The 12,639-nt window shown below is 40.4% G+C and overlaps 1 protein-coding gene across 4 annotated transcripts; it reads left to right on the top strand.

Annotated features, from left to right (window-relative positions):
* Positions 1–561: 561 nt before the first annotated feature.
* Positions 562–11,058, top strand: popdc2 (popeye domain cAMP effector 2). 4 transcript variants are annotated; one of them, XM_008431472.2, is made up of 5 exons: positions 564–785; positions 960–1,856; positions 6,581–6,689; positions 6,809–7,364; positions 10,605–11,058. In XM_008431472.2, the coding sequence occupies exons 2-4, from the start codon at positions 1,363–1,365 to the stop codon at positions 7,313–7,315; spliced, it is 1,110 nt and encodes a 369-aa protein (XP_008429694.1). In that variant the 5' UTR covers positions 564–785; positions 960–1,362; the 3' UTR covers positions 7,316–7,364; positions 10,605–11,058. The 4 variants fall into 4 exon arrangements, with proteins under 4 accessions (XP_008429702.1, XP_008429694.1, XP_008429676.1 ...); XM_008431454.2 differs by having other exon boundaries at positions 893–1,856; XM_008431480.1 differs by having other exon boundaries at positions 562–1,856; positions 6,809–7,223.
* Positions 11,059–12,639: the final 1,581 nt, after the last annotated feature.

Here is a 12,639-nt window from a genome sequence, read left to right as displayed (position 1 = left end):
TACTAGTTTAAATTGGATAAGAGAGTGTCTCGCGCAAATTGATGATGAGTGGATTTTCCCCAAAATATCAGCCCAAACTGCCTCACTAATTGTAATTTGAAGATCCTGCTCCCAGGACTGTTTAATTATGGCAAAGGATCGGGAATCAAAATGAGAGATCAGTTTTATCCAGGAAGTGATCGCTTTGCGTCTTGTTGGGTCGAAAGACATCAACTCATCGATTACATTATCGGGAGGCTTATCAGGAAATATTGACATAGATGAGGTAATAAAAAAACTCAAACATTTTTAGATTAAGTGCAGAAATTTTCTAGAAAAAGCTGGGAAATTTCTGAGCTCCAAAAGTTGCAAGAAAAATATAATCCGAGAAATTTTCTCGAAATAACATTTTTGACTTATGAAAATTTTCTGTTATAAAAGTAAAACATTTCAACTTTTAAACTCTAAAATTTCCAAGTTTTTTCTAGAAAATTTCTGAGTATTTTTCTTGCAAATTTTTGACTTGCAGCTCAGAAATGTCCTAGTTTTTCTAGAAAATTTCAGAGTTTCTTGGCAGAAATTCTCTCCAATGCGCCGTCGTAGCTGAGACATCGTGACGGAGTTGTGAGCGGAGACTTCCCCAGTCGGAGCGGCGGTGGAGTTAGCGGCTGTTTACACCTGAAACCTGACCTCCCCTGCGGTTCCGTTTATTTCTGTGCCTCTAAATACTCATTGCTCCCCCCAGGAAGACACGGACCTGGGGGTGGACTGGACTCACTGAGTTTGGAGAAAACTCTGAACTTTAGGTGTGTGACATTTTGTTTCGTCCTGCCTGTTTCTTGTCATGTAGGCCATCTCTCACCCCGTGCTTCCTGTCTCTCTCTCTCTTTTGTCTCTCTGTTATGTTAAGTAGCGGGCCTGCTTTCTGTCTCTTCACTCTCCTCCTTGGGTTTCAATTCCAAACATGGTTATCCTTTTAGGGCCCTATCGGCGTCCCCTCCCTTATCCCTTCTTCTCCATCTGTTGGTTCCTCAGTGTGGGCCGGTGGCACTGAGCAACAGGCGGGGAAGCGAAGACGAGGGCAGAGGACAGAGGAAGGGGACTCGCGATGAGAGGAGGAGGAGGAGAAGGACAGACCCATTCCAGCTGTGTTTCTGGAGCAAACGGAGCCGTGAGAACTTCTTCACATTGAAGGATTTTTCCACTGCACGGCACGGGAACAAACTTTTTTTTATATATATATATATATATTTATACTCAGAATCAGCTGTTTATTTGTACCCAAACGCTGCAGCTTGTAGCTCTCCAGACTCTGAGCGTCGAGGAAGTTGTTTCAGTCACTGTTCCGTTATTTGTTTTGAGCGTCCAAACAAAACTGCAGACATGAGCGCGGACAACTCGACCCCGTGGGACGCCTTGTTTTCTCCGCCGGTGTGCGGCGGCTGGAGCAACACCACCGAGGGAGCCATCTACCACCTGGGCAACACCATCCTGTTCCTGGGCTACATGGGAGGCAGCGGGGCCTTCGGCGCCCTCTTCATCTTTGGCTTCCTGTCGCCGGCCTTCCTGTTCCTCGCCCTGTGGGGCTGGCTGACCATGTGCGGCCCGGACGTCTTCTCCTGGAACCTGCTGCTCCTGGCGGCTGCCCTGCTGCAGATCTGCCACCTCCTCTACCGGCTCCAGCAGGAAGGCCTCCGCGGCGAGGAGCTGACCTCCCTCTACCAGGCCGTCTACCTACCATTGGGCGTGCCCGTCCAGGCGTTCAACGACGTTGCCAAGGCATTCGAAAACAAGGCGGTGGAGCTGAAGGCCGGGGAGACGTACGCCCTGGAGGGCAAGACGTACATCGACCAGCTCTCCTTTCTGCTGTCTGGGAGGTGGGCAGTGCGTTTTGAGGTGGCAAGCGACACCAAATTCATCTAGAGTGGTGTTCCAAACGACACAGCTAGCGTAGCTGCGTTTCCATTACAAATGCGCGCAAGACTTTGTTGATATTCAGCTAATGTCGGAAATAAAGCACAATTTCGCAGTCGCGGCGTTAAAATCCATACGTGTATAAGCTTTTTTTCTCACCGTTAAAAAACATGCCACACCATCATCCTCCAGCTGCTTCCTGTAGTCAACATCCACAGCAGCAACACCAGCGGATGTTGCCCTAGTTGGTGATCATGTGATGCAAAAAAAAAAGATTTCCGTTGATTTTTGCGAAATAAACCAAATTCGATACGGCCAAAAGCAACAACATAAAAACTAATCCTAACAATAAAACAAAAGTATTTTCAAATTTGCCATGTTTCCATTAAGCAAATTTATTTTCAAAATGTCAAATTGTGTAATTATTACGGTAAATGGAATCACAGTTCGTGTTACAGTGACACTGCTGAAAATGATGGGCCAACTTACTTCTGGTGCAGCACCAGAGAAACCAGCAGGTTGCTCCATCAAGCATTGCTTTACAATAACAGTAACACAATACATTTGTGCTGTAAATCCCAATTATCAAACAGTAGTAAACAACTCTTCTTATAACCAAATGCATTACTGTCTCCATCTATGTTTCTACAATTTCCACATACATCACTTTCATTAACCGACTAAATCACCAAAATGCATTTTACTGCATGAACAAATATAATGAATTCTGATTCGTTTTATAGAGATTTGACCAACTGTTCTTATTGTATAACAAAACAATCATTTTATGAATTGTATTTTAAATTATATCGATTTTAAATAAATGTCTAACATTTTCTGGTTATATTCCATCTTAATTAAATGAACACAAAGTATTTTATACTTGTTCCGATAACCAGAAAAATAAATAGTAAATATATAGTGCAGCCCTAAACCAAAATATCTGTATGGAGAATACAGGCTTTAATCGCAGCCGGATAATTGAACTAGCACAGGTACACGACCAAGCTCTATATCCTTCCTAGCCTGATGCTCAGTTTGGTTTTTCATTTAGCTCAGCAGTTCGGTTTTACACAAACACCTCAGGACATGACATTTGCTCCGACTAAGCTAGGTCATAGTCATATATTTTAGCTCACAAAAACTTGTAAAGGCTCTGCCACCGCCGCGGACCACGAGTCCGCCATTTTCACCACACTGCACGTTCACAAATGCTGAAACGTGTGATTTCAGTCGGTAGCTTTACCTCTGTTCTGTGGCAAAGTACTTATGAGACATCACTACTATTAACTGTCATCTATATATAATTTACCGCCCAGCTTACCTACAAAACAGCAGGTTGTAGGAGCTACTAGTTGCATCCTCTCTACACTTCCACGTCAAGCGCTGGCGAACTTCTTCTGGCGGCCAGAGCTTAAGCAACTGGTGCATAGGACGCCGAGCGCCCTCTGCTGGCAAAACTCATATTACACGTGTAAATATCGTAGTTTATCAAAAGAAAATGAGCTTGGACATAAATATAAAATGGCGGTTCGGGAGGGGCTACTACTATTTCCATGTATTTATTTCATAGTGTCCCTTTCAAAAGTGCTGTATTTGTTTTAGACTCATGTGGTGTACTGACACTTTTGAGAAAAAGTTCACAATTTACTGATTTAAAGTCACTTTGATAAATTGACTTTATTGGCTTTGAGCTATTTCTGGCTATGAAAACCACAACTTGTGTTTTTCTATTTGGTCCATATTGACAACTTTCTTAGTCATAAAGAATTGGTTTTGAAACTGATTGTGTTCTTTAAGATTGTGTTCTTTATTCCTTTCTGCTGAAAGCCCTCCTCAGGTTTCAAAATTATGATTTTGTATTTATTGAACATTTTAAATAAACATTTTTTTTTAGTTTATCCCTTTTTTTAAGATAATCTTTTTCTCCGTGAAGTCAAGTTGCCAGAGAGGGTTCTCTGTTTTTTTCCCCCTACATGTTTAAACAACAAAGTCTAATATTAGGCTACTATCAGCAGCTTTGCTAAAATTAGACGTCAAAGTTCTGACTCTTGCAGACTCTTGGCAGCTTTTGACCCTCACAGGAAATGTGTTCTCTTCATCCAAACATCCTCAAAGCAGAGCTGCGTTGGATCTGTGGAAGCTACAGAAGAAAAAAGTTGTAAACAGATTATTTCTGTCCGTGACTCATCAGTGCAGGTCCCAGTGCAATCTGACAGTGTTTCAGTGATATCTTTTCTATGTGCAACAGGAGAGCGGAGGCAGACAGCTCTCCTTACGTTGAATTAAATCTTGGCCATGAAACTGAGAGCGCCGAGAGTCTGAGACAACTTTGGAACAACAAACAAATATCTGAAGAGTTCCTTTCACGGAAGTGCTGAAATGTTACACAAGTTGCTTTTCAATGTGACAGTATTACTGCTGGCAGTTGTTTTGTGTTGCTTTGGTATTCTTTATTAAGCATCAGTCTCATAGTTGATTTAACTGCAATATCAAATAAGCTAAAACATGTCAATGAAGGCATCATCTGCAGATTGCGTCTCTTCGAGAAAAACAAATTTGCCCACAATACACCAAGTGCAGTCCAAGGGGAACAACGTCTTACATTATTTGAAATAAATCTCTTTTGTAGTTTTAACCTGGAGTTAAAGAACATGTTTAGTGATTAGCATAATTTCATCAAAGTACATACATACAAAGTCAGTGAGGCTAATATCTATGATATATATCAAAAGTGCTAGATCTAGAAGTTGGAATATTTGTCATTTGCCATAAATACTTTGCTCCTCATTCTTTGAACAACCTACAATTCCCATATTAGCATCAACCTGGTTGTGGTCTGCATTTATTGGACCACACTAAAAGAGTAAAATACTTCTCCTTAAAACGTTTGAACTATCGTGTAATATGATGAACGAAGCAAGTCTCTCTCAGATTTGCCAATCTGTTCTTTTTACTCATCCCTTATTAAAGCATCTTGGCGCCTCCTCTTTACGTCCCACAGGAAAGTACTTAGAGGAAAGAGAGGTGATTGTTTGTGCCAGATGTTGCCGTTTTCGTAATTTGCTAAAAGTTTAAACTGAATCTCATCTGACTGTGCCACTCCACTCATTATACATTATCCTCAACATTATACAGCATATTTCTTGGATCATGCAAAGGAACATGTTCCGGGTGTGCTGTGGTGGCGCAGAGGTCAAACACAACCCACATATCTTCTCTTGATCATACTCAGTTAATTAAACTGGATCATCTCACACATTTCAATCTTCATTCATGATTCTGTTTGTTGTGGTTGTTAGTTGTGTTGAGGCAAGTGTCCTTTTTTGGGAACCTCAGAGTCCCTTCTACACTTTTGGCAAGTGGTGTGGTTCTACTGGTATGTTCAACCTATGACCTTTAGCATTCACTGGAGCCAGTTGAAGCTGAGTGTGAAGGCCCCAGGAGAAGAGTCAAGCAGGAAATGGTGGAATATTCCCTCCAACATGGGTTGGGTGTGGGTTTCTTGCAGTTCTGTGGCTGTAAAATGGAAAACATATGAAATAACCTTAAATAACAAACTATTTGTTTGTTGGTAATACATTTGGCCCACTTAGAGAAGACACTCTGCTCCTTCACATCAGAAGAAGGTGATCTGATAAAGGTGCCTATAAAGACCGAAAATTGGAGGTTCTTGGACATCCCAAAGAAGAACCAGGAGTGGCTAAATTGGCAACCCTTCCTGCTAGGAAATGTCTTGGTCTCCCCAAGTGTCTAAATGCAGAGGGATGTTTGTAGTGGACCACTGGTATTCACAGGGATTATGTACCACAACTGGCTGCAAATAGTTTAAATCTGTGAAGACTTGAGGCTTCCTCTAAAAACCCTTGCAGCAGCTTATTTAAAGAGTTCAATGCATTAATACGTACAGTGGAAACCATCTTGGCACTATTGCAGTAAGTAACCACCACCGTCTTCCTTATCTCCGCTCTTGAGGATACAGCCAGTCATTGGCAATGAACATGTGGTGCCCCTGTCTTGGTTGCTTTGCAAATGCCAGTCAAAGTATGCCACATAGCATTGCTCCTATGTATTCCAGCTTCCAATAGAATATGTGGTGTAAAGAAATTAGTGAATAGACAGATTTTCTGCAAATGGTTCAGAGTAGCTCTCAACAGAGAAATCTGCAAATAGGTCTACTGTATCTTCTTTCTGAACCAGCGACCTCCAGGACCAGACCTCGGCGAGGGGAAACACAATTAATAGACCGTCGGAGGGCTATTGTAACATTTATTATCGCAGGCCCCAGTGGGTCTGGAGAGACCTCCACCTCCCTCTGTTTTCAGTATCATATTTATCCTCTGCCCTGTTTTTCCCCTGATGATTTTGGCAGTGGTGGTGGTAGTTTGTCCTGCATTCGATTCTTTGTTGTCAGTTCGTTTGCCACTCCGTCTGCCTCGGTTGCTGTGTCCTTGGGCAAGATGTTTTGTCTGCCTTGCCCGCTGGTGGTGGTCAGAGGACCCAGTAGTGACGGTGCATGGCAGCCTTCTGTCTGGCTGCCTTGCTACCATCAAGTAGCTTACCACCACCAGTGTGTGAATGGGTGACTGAATGTACTGTAAAGTGCTTTGGAGGTCCTCTGGATTGATAAAGCACTATACAACTACAGTCCATTTACCATTTTTATGTATCTTATTCTCACTTACAGGATCAATGTGTCTTTGGAGGGTCAGTTCCTGCATTACATTCACCCGCACCAGTTCCTTGACTCCCCTGAGTGGGAGTCTCTCAGACCAAACGAAGAAGGAAAGTTCCAGGTATGAGATCTAACACACAGATCACTTCATATTTACACTATTGCTCATTTCAGGGAGACAATATTACCAACAAGGTAATATTGTCTCCCAAACCTGGTTGTTCTTTGACTTCTCCGTAGGTGACGCTGACGGCAGAAGAAGACTCCCGCTACATCTCGTGGAGTCGCCGCCGCCTCTACATGCTGATATCGAAGGACCGCTACATTGCCAACCTCTTCTCCGTCATGCTCGGCTACGACATTTCCGAAAAGCTCTACAACCTCAACAACAAGCTCTACATAAAGAGCGGCGTGCTACTGGACATCCGCCTGCCGAGCCTCTACCACGTCCTGGCGCCCTCCTCGCAGGGCAGCGACGGCGGCAGCGACGGCAAAGAGCAACACAGCCAAGACCTAGATCCAGCCTACCAGTCGTCTCACCCCGGACCGTCTCAGGCCCTCAAAGCTGACCAACAGGGACCAAGGACAAGCAATGTGTCCACTGAGGACAGTCCCTATCACCGCCCCTGGGCCACAGACCCGGAGATGCCATCTGGTGAGGATTCCACTAGCCTGGTCCTGGAGGACTTTGCTGATGTGGCGGGCTCCTTAATGGACTATGGCAGTGAGAAAGATTATTTAAGGTAGAGAGGCAGGGTGCTGGAGCTAACACACTGGGTCACCACTTAAGCTACATGTAAGTACCTCACTTGGCTGGATTGGGGCGCATGGGGGCCTCGTGTGCAGGGATGACTTGCAGTGCACAGTTCTTACTAACATGACATAATAGTGATAAAAGGGACAGAAAATCACAGCCTCATATGATAACTCATAATGATTCTTATTCATCTGGCCTTAATTAACAATTTAAGGCTTAATATGGTTGAATTAATATCAGCAATCAGTCACAAACACGTCTAATGTTTAGGAAAAAACCTTGTCAATACATGTAGATAGACTCTTAAATAAGATATGCATTTTTAAAAGCCTTTTGTCCAGTTGTAGAGACAAACTTCAATGTACCGTATTGGGATTTTCTTGTGAAAGACCAACAGCAAGCATTTATGAAAGGGGGTGGAAATGGTAGACACAGAAGCGTTCAGCCCACTGAGACGCCTTGTAACCTTCACCGCTATATCAGCCGCGGATGCTCTGGAAAATTTCTCAGAGACATGAACTCAATGTTTTTGGCCATTCTTCTTTGCTAAATAGCACAAATAATTTGTGTGAACATGAGCTTTCAAGTCTCCTTAGGGTTGTTGTCCTCTGGCTTCCCTTCCATCTGAAGTCGTTCGCAGCTCCAACATAGTTCCTTCTATTATTGGTGTTTTTAGCATTTAGCATGTACTTTTATCTCAAACACTTTTTTTTTCTTCCCATGCTTACCATCTCTGACAGCTTGCAGGAGATTCTTTCTTCTCTCAACAGTAAATTTATTTTTGTCACTAAAATCTAGATTTGTTTATATTGATATTAAATTACACATAGCAGAACTTTTTTCTGATTGGTTTTATTTTGAGGTATCGGAGTAAAAGGGACTAAACAAACACATGGTACTGAAAATCACATTTAGCTGTTTTGTGTTGGTCTGTTACATAAGATCCTAACAATAAAACTTGTGTTTGAAACCATTGTGTCAAATGCAAACAAAAAAATAAAAAATACAAGAGTTAATAAAAACATAAAAATAGGAAACAAGAACAATCACAGCATTGATGATTGTTGTAGCAACAACCTTTTTGTTATATTTAATTAAAAAAATTACCTTACATGCAGTTTAAAAAACAAACAAACACAAATATGACTTATTTGTTCCTGTTTTTCCAATAAGTTCAATGCACCAAACAGAATGAGCTTTGCAAAAAATAAAAGATCCTGCAAATCTATGTTGAGTGGAATACAGATATAGTTACAATTACAAAGAAGGAGATAGTTGTAAAAAAACATCCAGGATGATGTATGCAATGTCTCAAATGGGTCTTTTTTACCCCAAAAAACGTACATAATGCAAACTTACGCAACATAAATAAGGCATATTGCTGTGTTGTTCTTATTTTTTTACTCAGTCAGTGTAACTCCAGCTGTAGTTGGCACTGATTTCTGAAATGAGCAACTTAGAGATACATAATAAAAATGCTGCTTGCCTTCCCTGCTGTGGGGCCGTCTGGATTATTTTCCTGTTTTCAAATCAAAATTTAAGACTAAACTCTCCTCCATGTCAGTCGGTTTGTTTTAACTGCCATAAATAAAGAGCACAGTCATGTTTTGGAGAAATAACAGAGTGAAACTGGTTCAGACTTGTTAGTGAAAACAGTTTTTACAGTTATGAACACATCGTGCTGTCAGTGCTAACCGTTCTGCTAGATGATCTGTGGGTCTGCAGAGCGGCTGTGACGTCCGGCTCAAAGCAGCTGTGTTCTTTTTAGGGATTACAGCTTGTAAATTCAGGGGATGTAAAAAGAAAAAATCCAGTGCCATGCTATTAATCCGGTGTACCCACCGTTCAGCTTTCAGCCTGCTTATCTGCCCTCTTCAGCCCTGGCATGCCGCCCCTCCCGTCGCCGTGGCAGCACTGGTCCAATCCAATCACAGGTGGAGGATCACATTTCACGAAGGGGTGGAGGAGGTCATAGTTCGGCTTGGGTTGCAGGACAGCTGTGAAGCAGCTAAAAAGCATTTTGGTCCATCAAACCAAACTATAACATTCCTGTTCTCAATACGGACAGCAGTCGTGTTGCACCTCTGGGTTAGTTTAGGTTTAGATAATTTTTTTTTTTTACGAGAACGCAGTTCATTCTTAGAAACATCTCAGAAACACAGAGTTACAAAAGTATTAATTCCTAGCCCTGTCCCAATAAACAACCAATCAATTAATCGCATGATAAATTAACATGAGCTCAATAATTCCCACTTTCACGATTTATCGTTTTTCTCTTTCTACCAAAAACTGGATGACAAAAGTCTTCAATCTGGTGTTTTGGTCTCAACTGGGCCCTTTTTGGACTTTTTTATTTATTTTTCACCAGTTCCAGTGTTAAATGTTTATTAGAATTTAAAGTTTATTGATCTTTAATAATGTGCCATTGCATTATTATTATTATGCAGTCACCATTATATTACTTTAAAATGGTGTCAAAACAACGATTTTATCATTATTCGCAATAACTTGAGACAATTTATCGTCCAGCAAAATTTCCTATTTTCATTTTTTGTCACATTACAATAGCATAAAACAAATTCAAGGCAAAGTATTGGATAATTGTGAGATAAAAGCAAATGATGCATGGTTTATACGTAATCTGAGAAGTGTTACTTATTTTGGTCAAATAAAATCCATAGAAAACTTATTGGCTGTTGCATGACAAAATGTGAAATTTGAGCGGATGTGAGTAATTTCACTACCATGCTTATTTTATTTGCTGCTTTTGTTGCCAAGTTTGTGGTTGATGCCAGAAAATTGCTTGTGCTACATTGTTGTTGTTACATCTAACAAATTAACTACTTTTCTTAAAAGTTGGAGCCCCACTGTCTTTTTTTCACTGACTGCATATTTTATTTTTATTTTCTTTTTTTTGTGAAACACTTATATTTAATTTCCAAATATAATGACTCTAAAAGTACCAATAATCTTTATTTAGATTTTTTTTCTTATTAGGTGGAAATGATGTGCAAATATCAACATACCATATAAGAAAATGTAGGGGGAAAAAAATAAAAAATAGTAACAGAATGGGTGTTCTTTAAAAATTATGGCAGACTTCCTGTTATATTTATTAAAAAAAAAAAATTTTGACTCAACTCATTTTATGTAACTGGGCTGAGGCCAAAAACAGATCTTTGAATTTAATCGTTTATTTCATAGGAAACTTGAGTGAATTAATGACATTTTTCAACAAGATCTGAATCTAAAATAGCCCTCTTGTATTCGCCGTTGCAGGAGGTGACAGTGACGGGAATTTACCTCCTCGGTTCCAGAGACGCAGAGCTCCGCTGGCTCCCACCGATACGCCGAAGCTGTGAAGCCAGCTTCTTCTTCTTCTTCTTCTTCTGCTGTCTTCAGTGCAGCAGACCGAAGCAGACTCTTGCTCGCACCGTCTTCAGCTCCAAACATGTGGAACATTTAGTCTTTTTTTATTTTTTCCTGCATCGTTTCGCTGAATGATGCTGCCAGTACTGATAACACACGTTCCCGTCACCCTAACCACGCCACATCTGTTTCTCGTGTCACATTTTAAAGAAAAGTTTAACTAATTGATGCACTACTTAGATAATTTTATTTTCAAATTATGCTAGCGAACTATTTCTTTATTGGTATACAAGAATTTTTAAGTGGATGTGGGTTCAGTGAAAACCATATATTTACACACACTGCATAAACAATTGTTTCCTCACTGAATGAGTTGGACTAATCTTTTTCTGCCACACTTCTCTGTTCAAACGCTGTAGAAATGTCCAGATATCATACGGTTTATGAAAGAGACCGGTTTTCTGTGCCAGCCGAGAACAGGTTTTGGTGTTAAATGTGCAAATGAAACCCAGAACATGAATAAAATACCCAGTAGAGATGAAAGGACATTCAGAGGAACAAGCTATTAACCGTAAGAACGTACAACAGTGTTCAAAAGCAGATAAAAACCTGAATTCATGGAGACAGGTTCTGTGGTTTGATGAAGCAGAAACTTAAGGATGCACCGATCCACTATTTTCACTTCCGATACCGCTTCCGATATTTGAGGTTTAGAATCAGCCGATGCAGAGAAACAGTGCTGAACTGACTTGAAATGTTTCTTTTTTTAAAACACAGACATAAAAGCACTGAATTACAAATTTCTTTGATAATTCTGCACACTTAAATACACCAGTAGCTTCCCAAGCTAACATGTAAAAACAACACAACTTTAATTTGTTCAGTATAAGAGCCGATGTGAAATAAATAATAAACTGAAAATGACCATAACAACAGGCTAACTACCTTGGTCAAACATGTAAATAATAAAGAAGGTGCAACGACATGATGTCGATCAGAGTACAAACCATAGAACTAGATTTAATAGATCAACCCTAATGGATTGGGCACATTGTCACAGATACCCGATCTAGAATTCTTTTAAAATTATCGGGATCGATACCGATATTAATATTTGATCGGTGCATCTCCATTAAAATTAAGAGTTTTGGCTGCAATAATGGCAATTAGATTTAGTGAAAAATACAAGGAACAGAGCTAGCATGAGAGCAACACGCCAGCAATAACTTACAGGGTTGGCAGCATCATGCTGAGGAAAGCTTGGTCACAAACGGATCTCCTGATTGGACGACCAAAATATCACCAAATTTAAGTTGAGAAGGGGCTTGAGGAAAACAATGTCGATTTCTTTTAAGTGACCATCACCAAAACGTAAACAATGATCAAAAAGAGGTCATATATAAACGTAGCAAAACCCGTTTTGTCAAGAGGAATGCTAATGCTAATTTCTAGCTAACTATTGTTGGAAGTAAAACCCGAAACCTCTGACCCAAGCTGTATAGGTTAAAGGTCATACGTTAAGCAGATCTACATGAATCTTTGAAATTGAAGAAAATACAAAGGAATTATCTCATTCTTGCATTTAGCAAACAGAAATATTTCACGTGATCCTGACTGATCTTCAACATTTAGGGGAAAATGTTGTTAGATTATGTGTAAAAATCCAGTAGAAAACAGCATTTCTCTCTATTTTGAATCCAACTTTTGACATCGATAGACGTTTTTGCCAGAAGCTGCTCACCGTTAACAGATTTTTTTCTTGGTTTTTAAGGGACTCTGTGAATCAAAAGATAAGCAAAACAAAACATCCAAATTACCGTCACAAGCTCTTCTACTGACGATGATAAATTTCTTCATTTTGACGATAATGCATCCCACTAATGGCAATAAACTCAATTAGTTAAGACCTTTGTGGAGGCATTTATCATGCTTTCCATTTTCAAAA

The sequence above is a fragment of the Poecilia reticulata genome, linkage group LG2 (assembly GCF_000633615.1).
Source record: "Poecilia reticulata strain Guanapo linkage group LG2, Guppy_female_1.0+MT, whole genome shotgun sequence".
Classification (NCBI taxonomy): domain Eukaryota; kingdom Metazoa; phylum Chordata; class Actinopteri; order Cyprinodontiformes; family Poeciliidae; genus Poecilia; species Poecilia reticulata.
Note: the sequence above shows the minus strand (reverse complement) of the source record. Positions and strands in the feature narration are given on the sequence as shown.

What these genes read in the sequence shown, in the direction of transcription:
- popdc2 (XM_008431472.2), top strand. Translation starts at nt 1,363, where the DNA reads ATGAGCGCGGACAACTCGACCCCGTGGGACGCCTTGTTTTCTCCGCCG. An exon ending in TCCTTTCTGCTGTCTGGGAG is followed by an intron (nt 1,857 to 6,580) that starts GTGGGCAGTGCG and finishes TCTCACTTACAG; the next exon opens with GATCAATGTGTCTTTGGAGG. An exon ending in ACGAAGAAGGAAAGTTCCAG is followed by an intron (nt 6,690 to 6,808) that starts GTATGAGATCTA and finishes ACTTCTCCGTAG; the next exon opens with GTGACGCTGACGGCAGAAGA.